The sequence below is a fragment of the Chrysemys picta genome, chromosome 4 (genome assembly GCF_011386835.1).
Source record: "Chrysemys picta bellii isolate R12L10 chromosome 4, ASM1138683v2, whole genome shotgun sequence".
NCBI classification, from domain to species: Eukaryota; Metazoa; Chordata; order Testudines; family Emydidae; genus Chrysemys; species Chrysemys picta.
In genome coordinates this window covers 149,435,004-149,451,002 of record NC_088794.1, presented here as the reverse complement: position 1 = coordinate 149,451,002, position 15,999 = coordinate 149,435,004, and the positions used below count along the sequence as shown (strand labels likewise).

Sequence of the window (15,999 nt, the reverse complement as noted above, 5' to 3'; positions counted from 1 at the left end):
CTCATTCTCATAGGTGGTTCTGGGAAATCCTACTGATCACACACATTCCTATGTGGGAAAGAAAGAACTTTCTCTTTAAGCAAATCTAGGTATTTCTATACACAGAACCACAGACTGCCTGAGATTGGTGTTTAACTCTATAGACCACCAACGGGAACTTTCCTGCAAATCAAGAACAATTTGTATGCCTTAGATTCAGTGGGGTGAATGGGGAGTGCTAATGTAATATTTTTAACCACAAAATACAAAGGAACATGATATTGGAACAATACAAGCGAACTGAACATTTTATTCTTTTCACACTTCTTGAACAAAGCTTCACTTACGTGCTAACACCGCTATTGTAGCAATTTACAGAATTTTAAAATGTTTCCTTTTAAAAAAAAAGTTGTTTACAACTCTCAGCAGAAATAAAGACTATTTTACATAATTTGATAAAAGATTCAGAACTAAAAAAGCATCTAATAAACTTTAGCCCAGTTATCTCACTGAAATTTAATTAAGAGAGAATTCCTTATAAAACGATCAGGCTGTACATTTAAACTCCCTGATTTAAGAATCAAAGTGCATGACTGGTTTACTTTTTAACATGCTTTATTCTGTTAATACATGTTAGAGCCACACCTCATGTAGGAGGAAGTTACTTCGCAATCTTCTTGTATTTACTGTTGATAGGCAACACTTGGTGAGAGGACCTATTTTAGCTGTGCAGCTCTGACTCTTGCTCAACTATACTGTGTTGGTATTTGAAGCAGCTGGAATCCCATTCTAGCTTTATTTGGGTTAAAAATAATGTGCATAAAGATTTCTCTTCAAGAGGCTCATTATTTGGGTTTATAAATGGACATATTAAGTTTACTGGGAGTTCTCAAGTATACCAGAGATGTAGAATCTGTTTATGTACCTGAACTCCTGTGCTAACACAATGCAATGTACGTATATAACAGAAATCTAGAAGGTAATCTTTTTAAAAAAAAAAAAAAAAAAAAGGAAGCGCCAAATTGTCTGGTAGCTAACCACCCTTAATTATCTCCATTTCCCAACATCTCATGCACACATGCTTTTAAAGTGTACTTTGCAGCATTACGTCCCTGGGGCCATACAATTATCTTTTTTTGTAGTAATTATGCTGTACATACTAAGACATTCATAGTTCAGTTAGGAAAGAGGTTGTTTTAAGTCCCCAGATTTTAATGAACATTCTCCGCATTCCAGGGAACAGTTTCACTTCCAGGCACACTTCTGAAAACATTTCATAGTGTTTGAAGCAGCAAATGTCTGAGGAAATACAAAGTTCACAAGTGTGTCTTTCAGTGATACCAATCAGTACTCTCGAAGGTCCCCTCCTACCGACAGATGATTGAAAGTGGGAAACTTTCGTGACTCACTGCGATTTGGACTCAAAGTGAAAGCAGTGTATAAAATGACTCAACTAAAGACAGGTTTCTGTAACTTCCTCCCTTTCACATCGTTTTTACGAAGTAGATTTTCATCCGATTGCTCAATATGCGGCACAAAAGCAAGCTCATTGTGCATCATCTGTCTTTAAGAATAATTATTTGCTCTTCACTGACCCCCCCCCCCCGTTTTGTTTTTATAAAAATGGCTTTTATGGATCTATCTCTGATCTCTGGAGGCAGACAGTGCTTGTCTAGCTCATCTGGCCCATGAATGACTGTGTGCAGATGTAAACCAAGTAAGACATCCAAAGGAAATATAAAACCAACTGTTGGGCTTGGGCCTATCTCAGATACTCTGCATACGGGGGAGGGATAGCTCAGTGGTTTGAGCATTAGCCTGCTAAACCCAAGGTTCTGAGCTCAATCCTTGAGGGGGGTCATTCAGGGATCTGGAGCAAAAATCTGTTTGGGGATGGGCCCTGCTTTGAGCAGGGGGTTGGACTAGATTGACCTCCTGAGGTCCCTTCCAACCCTGGTATTCTATGAAATCATCTTTTAAGGGAGAAAGCTCTGAATGTCAAATAACATTTGCAGCAGTTCCCCAATGATGCAATGGCAAAGGATTGTTTACAGTACTTCCATATTCCACATTCCTTAAAGGGCGTTCACCAGTTTTTCTCATTTTGTTCATTAGGGGGGAGGTGAATTCCCCAATCTCTTGAAAGAGGGAGGGACCATCACAGCCTCTCCTGGGCCATGATGCCTCAAGGGGCCACCTTGCTGCAGTGGAGATGCTGAGAGGTCCTGTTTAAACCAGAGAACATGGGAAATCAGAGTGCGGGCAGCCCATTTGGCAATGACTCTTTCGGTTCCTCCTACAGCCCCCTAGTGACCATAGAGCCGCAGTTAGTGCTAGCACCATGCGCAGAGAGGCAGCTCTTTGGTGCGGAAGGAGATGTCACTGCCTCTGAAGTTGAAGGTGGCTCTTTTCTCTCTTCCAGCTGGGCACTCACTGATTCCTGTCCCCCCATTAATACAGTATTTTGGGGATACCCTCCATTCCCCCAGGACTTATCTAATCTCGCATCTTCTATGTTTATTAAGTAGAGAAGTAAAGGCTTATGGAGGCAAACAACTGAATTGTCAGTTTTGTATTCTACAGCCTAAATGACAGTGTTCATTTGCCGAACAAGACGACTTCCAATTTCTCTTCACTCTGACGAACTGCAGACTTCATTCAGTGCAGTCACACAGCTAACCACGAGTGGAGACAACCAGTGTGGTGCCGGTTCATTTCACAAGCCAAATCTTCGCTCCACTTCATCTGCAATCATTTTTGCAATGGCAAGGGAGGAGGTAGCGGCAGGAGATGGGGCATTTCTGACATGAAGAACTCTGCTTCCAAGATCGCCAGTGCCTCCATCAAATACAAAGTCATCTACCAAATTTCCATCCTGGTCCAAGGCCTGGGCTCTTACTCCAGATGGACCCCTGCAATAACAAAGGAAGACTTGGTAATGAGAAAGATAAGCGTATTTTAGGTCGATTTACCTGCCGGTGAGGATGGCGGTGAATTGACCGCTGCCGCTCCCCCGCCGACTCCACTTCCGCCTCTCACTGCAGTGGAGTTCCGTAGTCAACGGCAGAGTGATCGGGTATCGATTTATCACGTCTAGACGTGATAAAATCGATCCCCGATAGATCACTACCCTCCGAGCCGGGGTAGTGAAGAAGTGCCCTCACACCCTACCTTATTCCAGATTAACTGTCGTGTAGACAAGCCCTGAGGCTTGAGTGAAGAATCCTTATATGGCTGATATTACTGGCATGCAGAGAATCATTGGGGTAAACTCAAGATGGAAGCCTTGCATGTAGCCTTCTCCCTGCTCAAAGGGTTTTTAAACGAACATGACTGCCTTATGGTCATTCTGTCACATAAGCATCCAATGCACAAACTGCAGGGCAAGCCTAAGGGTGGTGGAATGATTAGGATGCTAGCCTGGGACTTGGGAGACCCGGTTCAATTCCCTGCTTGGCCTGTGTGACCTAGAGCAAGTCGCTTTGGGATTGTCAACATGGGGAAACTTACTGGCATAACCATCCTTGTACAATTATACTGCTGTAGTCATACCAGAATGACACACAGTGTAGACACTCTTATTATGGACTAAGGGTGCCCTTTTCCCATTTAGTGACATGAACCAAACAGGGAAAAGGCACTTTTGTTCTGGAATAACAGTGCACTCACAGAGAGTTATAGCAATATAATTATACCAGTAAACTTCTTCGTGTTGACAAGCCCTTAGTTTTTCCATGCCTCAGTTCCCCATCTGTAAAATAAAGAAGCTCCTATTATCCCCATCTCACAGAGTGCTGTGAGGGTGAACACATGAAAAGAGTGTAAGACATTGGATACAGTGGTAAAGGAGGCCATACAAACACCGATGATAGATGTGATCAATCCAGTAAACAGGTATGCTGCTGCATTCAGCACTGCCTGCAAACAGCCCTACAGGAAGCTCCACTAAGAGAGAAATACAATAACTGAGCTTCATAGTCATATTTCACTGCTGGGATGTCAGCATGGAATAGCTGTCTGACTACAGCTTACACAAATTGCACAGCTGCAGAATATTTTTTCCATGTCACATCTGACTTACGGCTTTCCATAGGAAGGGCACGGTGCCCCAAATGGTCCAAATATTCTTTAGTAACAAAATCTCTATACAACAGTATGTATGTAGGGTAAGTATAATGGTGGATGTGAGCTAATATCCATCTCCCTTATTAACAAGAGAAAATCGGAGAAAATATGGATATTTGTGGCAGAAGTATTTTGGTGGTGTTTATGCTAAATGACTTGCCCAGATCTCAGGGGGTGAGTAAGTGTCAGAGCTTGGATTAGATCTAGTGTAGCAGAAATCCTTATTATTAGACCCCAAGTACATGACCTTCCACTTTGTACTCTTGAATTTTATCCTATTTCTGTCACTCCAGTCTTCAAAGTCACCCAGATCTTCCTGTGAAATGTTCCGATCCTCCTCGGTATTGATGGTGCCTCCCAGCTTAGTATTATCAGCAAATCTCATTAGTGCACTCCCACGTTGTGTGTCAAGGTCATTAATACAAATATTGAATAAGACTTGCCCCAAAACTGATCCCTAAGAAACTTCAATTGTAACCTCCCTCCAGTCTGATCTTTTGCCTTTCATCACAACCCATTGCCCTCTCTCCTTTAGTCAATTCCCCTTACAACGCTTGTTCTGATCCACATCTTCCCTCATTTAACTAATAATTTACCATATTGCACTGTGTCAAATGCTTTACTGAAGTCGCAGTAGATCTAATATACATGATTTCCCTTATCGAAAAAAAATCAGTTCTTTTCTCAAAGAAGGAAATCTGGTTAGTCTGGCACAATCTACCTTTGGTAAATCCATGTTGCATTGCACCTCCTTTACCATTTACCTCTGTGAATTGAATTATTCTTTTCTTCACAATTTGTTCTAAAATCCTGCCTACTATTGAGGTCAGAGTAACAGGTTTAATAGCCTGGATCATTTTTCCCCCTTTTAAAAATATAGGTATGACATTAGCTATTCTCTAGTCATACAGCATTCCCCCTGGATGGATAGATAGATTTATTAAAAATCCTTGCTACCAAACTAGCAATCTCATGTGCCACTTCTTTCAGTATTCTGAGGTAGAACTTATCCAGTCCCCCCAGTGCATTAAGATCTGTAAGTTTTTCTTCCATCTGGTCATTTCCACTTGTAGACACCCATTCCCATCAGCCACACTTACCTTCATGCACATGTTCTGTATCATCATGGGAATTGAAAACCAAGGCAACGTATTCATTTAAGTTTTGGGCTGTACACCTGCACCTAGATTATCTTTAATCTCCTTCCCATTCACGCTGAACAGTGGCCCAACCTCATCCTTTCTTATTCTCCCTTTATTTATATAAATAAAAACCCTCTTATTTATTTTAATTTCCTTGGCAAGAGCTAATTCAGATTAACTTTTAGCAATTCTCACATTATTCCTACATTTTCTAATGAACCCCTTTTTCCATGCGCTATAGGCTCTCTGCTTACTCCTAATAACCTTTCTGAGGTGGTTATTCATCCAGCTGGGTCTGGAGCTTCTTCCTACAAGTTTCTTCCTCTTGGGATGCAAATTTCAGATCGTTCTGGTGTAGCTGATCTGAAGAAGTTCCGAGCCTCCTCTGTATTTAAGTCCTTGAGCTCTTCAAGCCAGCTGACTTTTTTAAACAAATTCCTTTAATTTCCTAAAGTTTGAAATTAAACATAATAGTTGATGACCTGGTTTTGATGATCCAATTTCCAAAATACGCTGGAGTACAGTAGAAGGAGTTCTTGAAAGGTCCTCAAACTCAAAAACCTTCTTGTGGCAAAAAGTAGTTACTACATCTTCCCGATTGCAAATCAGTCCAGGAATTGCTCTTGTATTGGACCAACTTCTGTTGGTGAGAAAGAAAAGCTTTCGAGCTTACACAGCTTGTCCCACTCACCAACAGAAGTTGGTCCAATAAAAGATAGTACAGCATGAACCTTCTCTCTCTAATATCCTGGAGCCTATGGGTACAACAACCTACATATAGGAATTGCTCTGCCTGCCTACCATTTCAATACAAACACTAATGATTTGGTTCTCTCTTTTGGAGCTCTCCAAGGATATGTCTACACTGCAGTTAAACACCTGCAACTAACCCATGTCAGTTGACTTGGGCTTGTAGGGCTTGGGGCTACAGGGCCTGTTTAACTGCAGAATAGCTGTTCGGGTTTGGGCTGGAGCCTGGCCTGTGGGACCCGCCCCCCTTGCAGGGTCCTAGAACCCTGACGCCAGCCAGAGCATCTGCATTGCAATTAAACAGCCCTGTAACCGGAGCCCAAGTCAGCTGACACCGGCCAGCCACAGCAGGAGTTCTCACAACAAATTTTTTGGTGACCTCAGAGTGAAGATGACAGTGTGGGTGGTGAGCCTGGAACCAGAGCCTGCTATCGCGTGGATGGAACCCAAAGCCCTGTGGCTAAAGACTGCCCACCCACCCTCGGGAAAGTGGGGCATTCACAGCTGCCTGCAACTCCAGCGCTTGTGTAGGGGACAGGGCCGAATCCCCACTGGTGGACCTGGGAGAGGGGCCACTGCTTCCTTCCCCCACCCCCACATCACAGCCCAAGAAGATGTGGCTGCGAAACAAGCCCCTGGTGGCCGCATTTGAGAAACACTGCACTAGAGTATGTCTACACTGCAGTGTAAACCCAGGCGTAGGAGAACTCAAGTTAAAAAGACCGTGGGTTTGTTAACCTAGGGCTTGAGTGTCTACACTCATTTGTAACCCCCAGGAATTACTGAAACTTAGGGCTCTGGCATCTACATTGCATTATGCTGGCCCGAGGCCAACCACCTATGTCCCAGACTTCCTAGCGCCCTCCCAAAACGTGGCTGCTCTCGCCCTTTGTTCGTGGTGCAGTGTGGGAAAATTCGACTGTCCAAAGGATAAAGAAAGTTGGCCCATGGGACTGTGGAATACTTTTGGCAGACTTCGAGAGCACAAGTCCAGCGGGGCTGCGTCTACACTGGAAAGCATTAGGGCTTGAATGCTTGACTTAGGCTTGGATTCTGCACCTCTGTGGCGTCCTGGGTCCGAGCCCTGGGTTAGCATGATTTGTGTGTAGACGGGAGGGGGTTAGGATTGAGCCGGAGTTTGAATCCTAGGCTTACGTTGCAGTGTAGCGTCCCCTAACGTTCTTCTCCTGGCTACCAGAAAATCAGAAGATTGTTACTGGTTTCGTGTCAGAAACAAGAACCACTAAAGCTGCTTTACTAGGTGGAAACAAGCATAAGCCACAAAGAGGAGATTTCCTCTTCCATCTTGCACCTCAGGGTTCTTTCTCTAGGATCCTCTGACCCCCTCAAATTTTCCAACCATCCCCCATTTTCATCATCCCACAAAAGACCCACATTACCGCAACATCCTCCCTCATACGGAAGGCAGGCTGTTGTTCCCAGACCCCCATCAATGTTGCTCCCAACAGAACAGGTTGTTAAAAACCAGAGCAGCGATTCCCAACAGGGTCTTTGCTGTGCAGTGTCCGCAGCACTCCCACTACTTGGGATCCTAGACTCTACCAACTGAAAAGACCTATCAGGTTTTCTAGTCCATCTCCTGCCATGCTGTGTATGGCTTGCTTCCCAGTGTCCCAAGTAATGGGGCATGTGCCACTTCCCCTAGAGAAATTATCTGTTGGCCATCCTAACAGACGGCCCTGTGAGGAAGGTTAACCTGATATTTAACCTCAATTCTCCCCACTCACTTTCACCTCATTACTCCTAGTCAGACCTTATGACAGAGTACAGAGGCCCTGCCAGATTTCCAAGCACACTCTGTTCATACCTCACGCAGGTGCTCTGGGAGAGCAAGACTGAGGACTTGAGGCTCCATCAGGTTCTTGAAGGAAAGCAGGAAACTTCAGAACTGCTTGCTAGGCAGAAGGGGAGGACGCTTGGGGAAGGCCGGGTCCCACAGCCAGTGGAGCATGGCTGGGGTGGTTACCCAGGCAGAGGATTTTCTGTTTTGTTTCTGGTTATATCAGAGTATATCGTTTAGCTTTTCTCCTTATAAAAAAAACATGGTCCAGAAAAAAGAAATAACTCTGTCACACATATAACTTTTGGACAGAGTGCTATGGCAGCTATCTATTCCACCAGTTTGGAGAGCTCACTTTTACTGTGCTAGATTTCTTTCCTTTCCTTCTTGATTTTTACACTCTCCAAATATTGAGAAGCGTATGTCCCCTTCAGCCAAATTGGGCATATTTTAGCTACTTTAATTTTCCTCCTATATCAGTCTCTCCAGCTTCCTAATCATTTCTGTTGCTACTCTCTAAAGGCCTCCCAACTTGTCCATCTTTCTCACAATGAAGGACAATGAACTGAACAGGATTTTGTAGATGGGATCAGACTGGTCATACAGAAGGACTATTATCTCCTCCTGTGATACGAAGCTTTTGAGTATGCAGGCCAAGTGGCATTGGCCTTTTCCACATCTCTATCACATTGCAAACACTTATCTATAGACCCTGTCAACCCTGGTTCTCTTCCAACTTTACTACCTCCCAGATTTCTCCCCCTCATTAAGTATCAGTGTCGAATTTGCTCCCTCCCCAGGATATATTAGCAGTTTTCCAAGCGAAATCTCAGTTGGGACGGGAGGGAACTAATGTCAGATTTATTAATCTGTACAATAAGGTTTAACAAACAGCTAGATACTAAACAGTGTTTTTACCTGAGTATATCGCTGATGGTAACTTCAGGGATGAACTTTTGAAGTTGCTTCACCTGTGCACTAAGGAAACATGCTCTGTAGATTTCACTCATTCCGTAAGAGATGTTTCTGAACACCAGTTTCCATAAACCACTAGAGAGTGAGACAAAACAACATTTGTAGGTAACAGAATGGCCTCCTGCATACAAAGTGCAGACATGCACCTCTGATAATGTACCATATCAAAACATTACAATCTACACTCAGTATCAAATGTGGATTGTGCAATCAGCTTCCCATCCTCACCACCATCCAATGACCTTCTCGGATTGGCTAGGAGAATTACCACATGGCTCCTTCTGCTTCTAAGGACGTCACCCTTTCCTCCAGTGTAGGACTCCTTCCCTACACGAGTCAGTCTGGTTTGTAGAGCTCTGCGATGGGCTTTACAGACCCCACTCCAAGGTCCCAGGAGTGGTGGAACAGTATCGGGCCAAGAAGGCCCCGCCCCTCAGCAGCTGCCAGGCATGCTCCCGATGGAGGATCTGCTTAAAAGAGAGCTCTGGAAGTCCAGCCCGGTGGGGGGGGGGGGGAGAGATGGAGGAGAAACTGGCTGCAAGAAGGCAGGCTGCAGCTGCTGAGGCAAAGAGGTCTACAAGGGAAAGACCGTGACTGTGAGTAAGGCTCAGCCAGGAACCCCCTTCCCCTGACTAAGTGAGGGGACAACTGGACTCGGAGGGTGAGCTGGGAAGCATCCCCTCCCCCAGCTGATGCCCTGAACTACTGAGACTGTAAGAAGGCGGCTGGGGCCACATCCCAACCTGAAGGGAAACAGGGAAGGTAGGAAATAGTTCAGGGGAGGCTGATCTGGAGTGGCTGCCAGATAGGACTGAGCCACTCCTCGCCTCTCTCCCTTTGGGTCCTGAGCCAGGACCCAGTGGAGAAGGAGGGCCCGGGTCCCCCTATCCTTCCCTCTTCCCCCAGCCCCCTGAGAGTTCTCGGAGGACTCTGTGAGGGTGACGAACTGTGGCTTGGCTGCCAGGCCCCTGGACTGCCCGGAAATTGTCTCCAGGCTTGGAGAAACTGTTTGGCTGAGGCTGAAGCTGGACCCTGAGTGAAGCCTGCTACAAGCTCATGTAAGTTTTAGAAATGAAGCTCTTTCTGCGGATGTTAGGAGGGACTAGCATCCAGAGATAACTTGGGGGTTCTTCTTCGGGAGAGCAGAGGACAAAGGATTGAAAACCCTACACACATTTAAGGAGGAGACAGAAACCACTCCAGAGGCATCATCCACAACCATTAGGAAAAGAGCAATGAGCGTCTGAGGAGGGGAAGGCGTCTCTCCTCTGTCAGGTTTGTGGGTGCAAGAGAGAATTATTAACCATTCCCCGCAGCTAAAATCTCTCTGGTCACCTATACAGGCATGTTGCAAACTGTATCCTTAAAGAAAGGAAAATTAGTCATGTTCGGTCCTTCTGCTGAGCAACCTCAGAGATAATGGGGATTGAAAGCTGTAATAGGCTCTTTTTCTTGCCATATACTTAAGTGAAAACACAATCAGGTACTCTTTGGGTGTGTGGAATGGAAAACAAGTGCCTTGTGTCACTCAACACTGACCTCCTCTACACAATCAGAGCCAGTCTCATTTATTCCTCCTCCAAAGGAGGCAAATGAGATGCAGGGCACTCATGGTGGAGGTGTGACAAAAGTGGGGAGCTTCTGACAGAGAAGTGGTGGATCCCTTCATTCAGCAAAAAACAAACAAACACCCATTGAAATGAAGCTATTACCTGTATACAACTGCATCTATAAAGTCTCTAGCACTGAAGTCATAGAGTTTATAACCCTCTCGCTTAAAGGCTAGCACTGCATTAGGACCAAGCCAAACACTGCCGTCCATCCTCGGTGTGAAATGAACTCCCAGAAAAGGAAACCGAGGATCAGGAACCTGCAGCAGAAAACAAGAACTGTAACCCCATTCAAAACAGATTTAGAGACAACAATGTAATTGTTTGATCCAATAACATTGTCAGGAATGTGAAAGTCAATCACTTTCCAGGAGACACAGAGAAAACATTTATGATTTACTGTGGACTTAGAAGTTAGTCAAAAGATAATAATAGAAGAGAAAAAAAATGTTCATTACAGCCTTTCAAGATTATCCTCACACGGGCCAAATAATTACTATCCTCACACTGGGCAAGTAATCACTCTGGTGGGTAACAATAACTATCAATTGTTATTTTGTCTTCAGCTATCCTGGTGAAAGTCAAGTGAGTATATTATGTACCTGGGCATCTCTACTGAAAGTCAACTGCCATAATTCTAATTTAAACAATTCAATACTTAAGTTTGTTTAAAAAGACTACCCAAAACCGTGAAGCTGTGTCAGCAGCTCTCGGTTCACATTGTGAAATGCACAGAATATTACGTACTGGATAAATGTTTCCTTTAACCATATAGCATTTTTCTGGCTTTAACACCAAGTAGTCTCCACGGAAGGGCACAATGCGAGGCTCACGGCTGCATCCACTGATTTCGCAGAGGCGGTCTGAGTAGAGTCCTGCACAGGTCACGATATGTTGACAGCGGATTTCCTCTCCCTGCCAAAAAACAAACCCCACAACTACAAATTCAACAGATGAAGAAGATGAAGAAAAATTAACCTATAAACCAATAAAAAACAAGCCAGGATCAGAAAGAACAACAATCACGCCTTTGAAAGATCAGGTATTTTGCATGCTGGAAGTGGGTAACATTTTTGTAGTTTATTTTTATTTAATTCTTGAAAATATTCTTCTTTCCTTCCCCACCCTGAAAGAGGGCAGTGCCTCTACATCTGGCTTCCTAAAACAGTCATACAGCAAGTAGTTTACAAAAAGTTGGAAGAATCCTTATAGGAAAAAAATAACTAATGTATCAGTTGTTGGATGGCCTTCCTCAAGTGAAATGCATGGAACATATTAGTTTGCTCTGTAAAATGTGTGTGTGTGTGTGTGTGTGTGTGTGTGTGTGTGTGTGTGTGTGTGTGTGTGTGTGTGTGTGTGTGTAAAAAATACACAAAGACCCATCATGCCTAAATCAGAGATTTAGATCCTCCAGGTAACTGAACTTTTTCCCTTGGAATTTCCCTATTTCACTCAAACGTCAGGAATACTGGCGTCATTCCAGCATGCAGCTCCCTGCCAGGTTTTTGTTGCTGGAGTCTATTATAGCGGTGGTGTATCTAACCAACCTGATATTCTATGATTCTATGTGTTTGATTAAATAAGGGTATTTTTTTTTAAAAGGATCTCTTTACTTTCAAAAATCAACTCCACTCCACGAACTGTGAGAAGTTACAGTTCTAAAGGCAGTGTCAATTCATAGTTTGTGTACTCAAAAGCTCTATGTAATTGCATATTCAACACTGTGAAGAGGAAAAGTAATTTGGCATTACTCTGTTTTCAAGTGCTGGGTTTCTTATTCTTATTTACATTAAAAATTCTAACTATCACTTTAAAGTTATTGCAGAGGAAACTTTTTTTGGGGGGGTGGGATGGAAGGGTTCCTATAACTTGAAAGGTTTTTTGTTTGTTTTTTTAACTCATGAAAATGGAAGGGGCACAATCAGAAGCAGCATGAACAGAGCTGCAATAAGAATTACAATCCACACATCATTTTATATTGTACTTTATAGCTTTCCAGTTATAAAAAATATTTCCTTGTAATTTTAATTGATTATAGTGGAGGCAGGAGCTGAAGGACAAACCTGAAAAAGAAATTTCTGAACAACCAAACCTCATAATAAAACTGCACTAAAATAATACCTCAGGCAAAAATCTATAATGAGATCATTAAGATTAGCACTCCAAATTTTAGCCCCAAGGCATTTACATACAACAAACGTTAAGTCTAAAATTGGTATCGGCTAGAATTAAAATCTCATGATTATTACTATTGAGAAACGCATTGATAGGGCACCTACTGGAAACTAAGCACGGGATGCATTAAACTAAATTATAAGACATTTAAAAATATCAAAGAACAAACCAGATGACACAAACATCCAGAGAACTAAGGAATCGGACACAGAGGGAAACCCAATGAGCTTCCTGGTAAAATAATTCAGAAGCAGTTTCAACAGCTAAAGACAAGTGGGGAAGATAGTGGTTGGAAAGCACAAACAAACAAGACGAAAGGCCTAAATGATCAAATATAGACCAGTCAACTGAATGAAACGAAGAGTATGCAACATATTTTAATATCATTACCAAACTACAGTAAAATCTTAACATCTAGCCATCTGTGTACCATGTCAGTTTGCCTTCATAAACAGGTATTGTATTATCTAGCACAGCCCGTCCAATGTTATCAATGTTTTAGTGTTTTTTGAATTATATGATTAGTTTTTCACAGCATGCCAGTAACTCCCAAGAAGAAAAGCAGCAGATTTTTTTCCTATTAATCAATTCAATATTAGGCTTAATTCTTACCTTAGAGTTTCTAACAACAACTGGATATTTCATCCCTGCAAGAGAATTAGATATAAAGAGGTTAACAGAATCCATGCTAGAAAAAGAAAACCGATAGTACAGCCAACTTTTCAGGATTGGAGTCCAACCAGGGAACCTCAGACTATGGAGCAAGCATTGTTCTGATGGGATTCATAAATATAAACCTAACCATTTTCTGTTTCCTTCATGTATTGTATTATTCCTTTCCACATTCTGAGATCTGTATCTGAAGTAGACCCAGTTTGCTCTCCAAGACAGAAGCAAAGAGCACTATTATAAGCATGTGCACCCAATATTCAGCTGTCACAAACTATCCTGAGAGAATAACTTGTTTCATCTAAGAGAGAGTCCTATTTTACTGGGCATTTTTGCTATGTCCACTTGAAAATTATAAGTTTCAGAGAGGCAGCCATGTTAGTCTGTATCAGCAAAAACAACGAGGAGTCTTTGTGGCACCTTAGAAACTAACAAATTTATTTGTTAGTCTCTAAGATGGGGGTTCTCAGACTTTTGTACTGGTGACCCCTTTCACACAGCAAACCTCTGAGTGCGACCCCCCTTATACATTAAAACCACTTTTTTATATATTTAACACCTTTATAAATGCTGGAGGCAAAGCGGGGTTTGGGGTGGAGGCTGACAGCTCGTGGCCCCCCATGTAATAACCTTGTGACCCCCCTGAGGGGTCCCGTCCTGGAGTTTGAGAACCCCTGCTCTAAGGTGCCACAAGGACTCCTCGTTGTTTTTGTTGAAAATTATAACTTTTCTTCTTAAAGGTGATCTGCCCTGGAAAAAAAGTGGGCTCGTTCAATTTGATGAAATATCCCAGCTGACATAATTTTGTCTTTGAGCCAAATATATCATTACTAAAAAGAGTTTCAAAAATATGTGAGAGAAAAGTAGCTACAGCACTTTCAAGTACTTTTAGTTACAATAAAGGCCTTAGGGCAAAATTTGTTATGAAAATAGATTGCAATGTTACAAGAAATAGAGAAGAGGGAGTGCTTACCGTCTTCACTTTCTGAAGGACTTTCTTTAGCCATCTCCATGTCTGTTACTTCAAAATCTGTCAAGACTGCACCACCCGCTTCCTGGAAATCTTCCGCATAGGACTGGGCCACTTGTCTATAATTCACAATGCCAGTGTATGGGGAATCAAGGGCCATCACACCCTAAAATGGTATTGGATGAATTACAGGAGAAAAAATAGTCTGGTGGGGAACTAAGATGTGTGCCTCTGAATGGCTCTCCGTTATAAATCAAGTTATATAACCCTTGCTTTGTCTGTGGTACAGGATTATACCACCCTCGGTGCAATATAATGTGCATATGGCCAAACTGGGCATTTTCCCTAAAGTGTAGTTGTTTCTAGTGCTTCCTGTCACTAAAAGCCAATTACATCACCTCTGCTGTGAGTTACCCCCTGAACTGGATGTCAGAATCATAGAATATCAGGGTTGGAAGGGACCTCAGGAGGTCATCTAGTCCAACCCTCTGCTCAAAGCAGGACCAATCTCCAGACAGATTTTTTCCCCAAATCCCTAAATAGCCCCCTCAAGGATTGAACTCACAACCCTGGGTTTAGCAGGCCAATGCTCAAACCACTGAGCTATTCCATACTAGACTGTTCCCAAAAATGGACTTTCCTATGCCAGAGAATAACCAGCACCTGCTCTATCATGAGCCCAGGCAAGGTGGGTGAAATTCTTAGGTCACTCCCTGGCAGACGGGTATCTTTGCATCAAAGGGGCTCTATTTCCTGTATGACTGATTTCTTTCAGCGCACTGGTAAGGAACACAGCCTTGCCTTAGCTCACCATCTGTAAAATGGGGATAATAGCACTTCCCTACCTCACAGAGCTGTTGGGACAAATATATTAAAGATTGTGAGGTGCTCAGAAACCTTAGATAAACAGAATAAGAACCCATAATGCAGTTTTAAGTTTCCTTCTGATGAATTTTGTTCATATATTTAATACAGAGCAATGCGCTCTTTATAAACTAATATATTGTGCCAGTTCTCTTCTGTTCAGGATGTTGGGAATCAACTCAGGATACCAGCGTGCACTGAATCAGACCCACTTGATTTTAGTTATTTGCAGAGCTAAATGCTTAGCCAGATTATTAATGCACACATATATTTCTATATATTTTACACAATAGCCACAAAAGCTAAATTAAGGTAATACTAAGAGTCCTTTTCGGACAGGTTTTTGTCTTGTCTTTTTACCACATAAATCTAGATGACTACAGTAACTTCTAAGCAATCACCCACACAAACCACTTCAACAGCAGAAAACTTTCAGATGAAACCATACAGGGATGTTTCCCTCCCAATTTTCCTTTCAACAAAAGAAACAGTAATAAAAAGTCTTGAAACTAACAGGCTGACCACATTTCTGATCTCCTCCTACAGTAAAGAAATACATGCGAGAGCAAAGTGTTACATAACAATCATAGCACAAAAACTGACTACATTCAAACTGGTTTGAATCAGAACTGTGTGCTTCCAGCTGAATAGAGATTTGCACTTGCTACACAGCTTCACTGATATTGCACGTGATTAAGGCCCTACTTGAATTGCGGGATGACTGTCAAAGAATTGCAGCTGAGTTCTGGACAACACATGGAAAATCACAGAAAAGTAATAATGGACCCTTATTATTTGTGGTAATTTGGAAAAGCTGACAGCAGGAGTCTGGGGCTGACAGTGGGAGCCCCCGTTGTCAGTCCCGGGGCAGCTGGCACTCCTGCTATCAAAATTGCGATGGAAGCTAAATATTGCGGGATCTGCAACATCGCAAATTAA

General features: G+C 42.8%; 1 protein-coding gene across 2 annotated transcripts in view; it reads right to left on the bottom strand.

The window, feature by feature from the left end:
- Nucleotides 1–260: 260 nt before the first annotated feature.
- Nucleotides 261–15,999, bottom strand: part of L2HGDH (L-2-hydroxyglutarate dehydrogenase) — a 30,980-nt gene continuing 15,241 nt past the window's right edge. For both annotated transcript variants that reach the window (XM_065593983.1, XM_024105501.3), the window contains exons 5-10: nucleotides 14,200–14,362; nucleotides 13,170–13,204; nucleotides 11,130–11,297; nucleotides 10,485–10,642; nucleotides 8,716–8,847; nucleotides 261–2,891 (exon numbers count right to left, since the gene is read on the bottom strand). In XM_065593983.1, the coding sequence (XP_065450055.1) occupies nucleotides 2,696–2,891; nucleotides 8,716–8,847; nucleotides 10,485–10,642; nucleotides 11,130–11,297; nucleotides 13,170–13,204; nucleotides 14,200–14,356 (846 nt within the window). In that variant the 5' untranslated portion in view covers nucleotides 14,357–14,362 and the 3' untranslated portion in view covers nucleotides 261–2,695. The remainder of the gene's footprint in view (nucleotides 2,892–8,715; nucleotides 8,848–10,484; nucleotides 10,643–11,129; nucleotides 11,298–13,169; nucleotides 13,205–14,199; nucleotides 14,363–15,999) is intronic.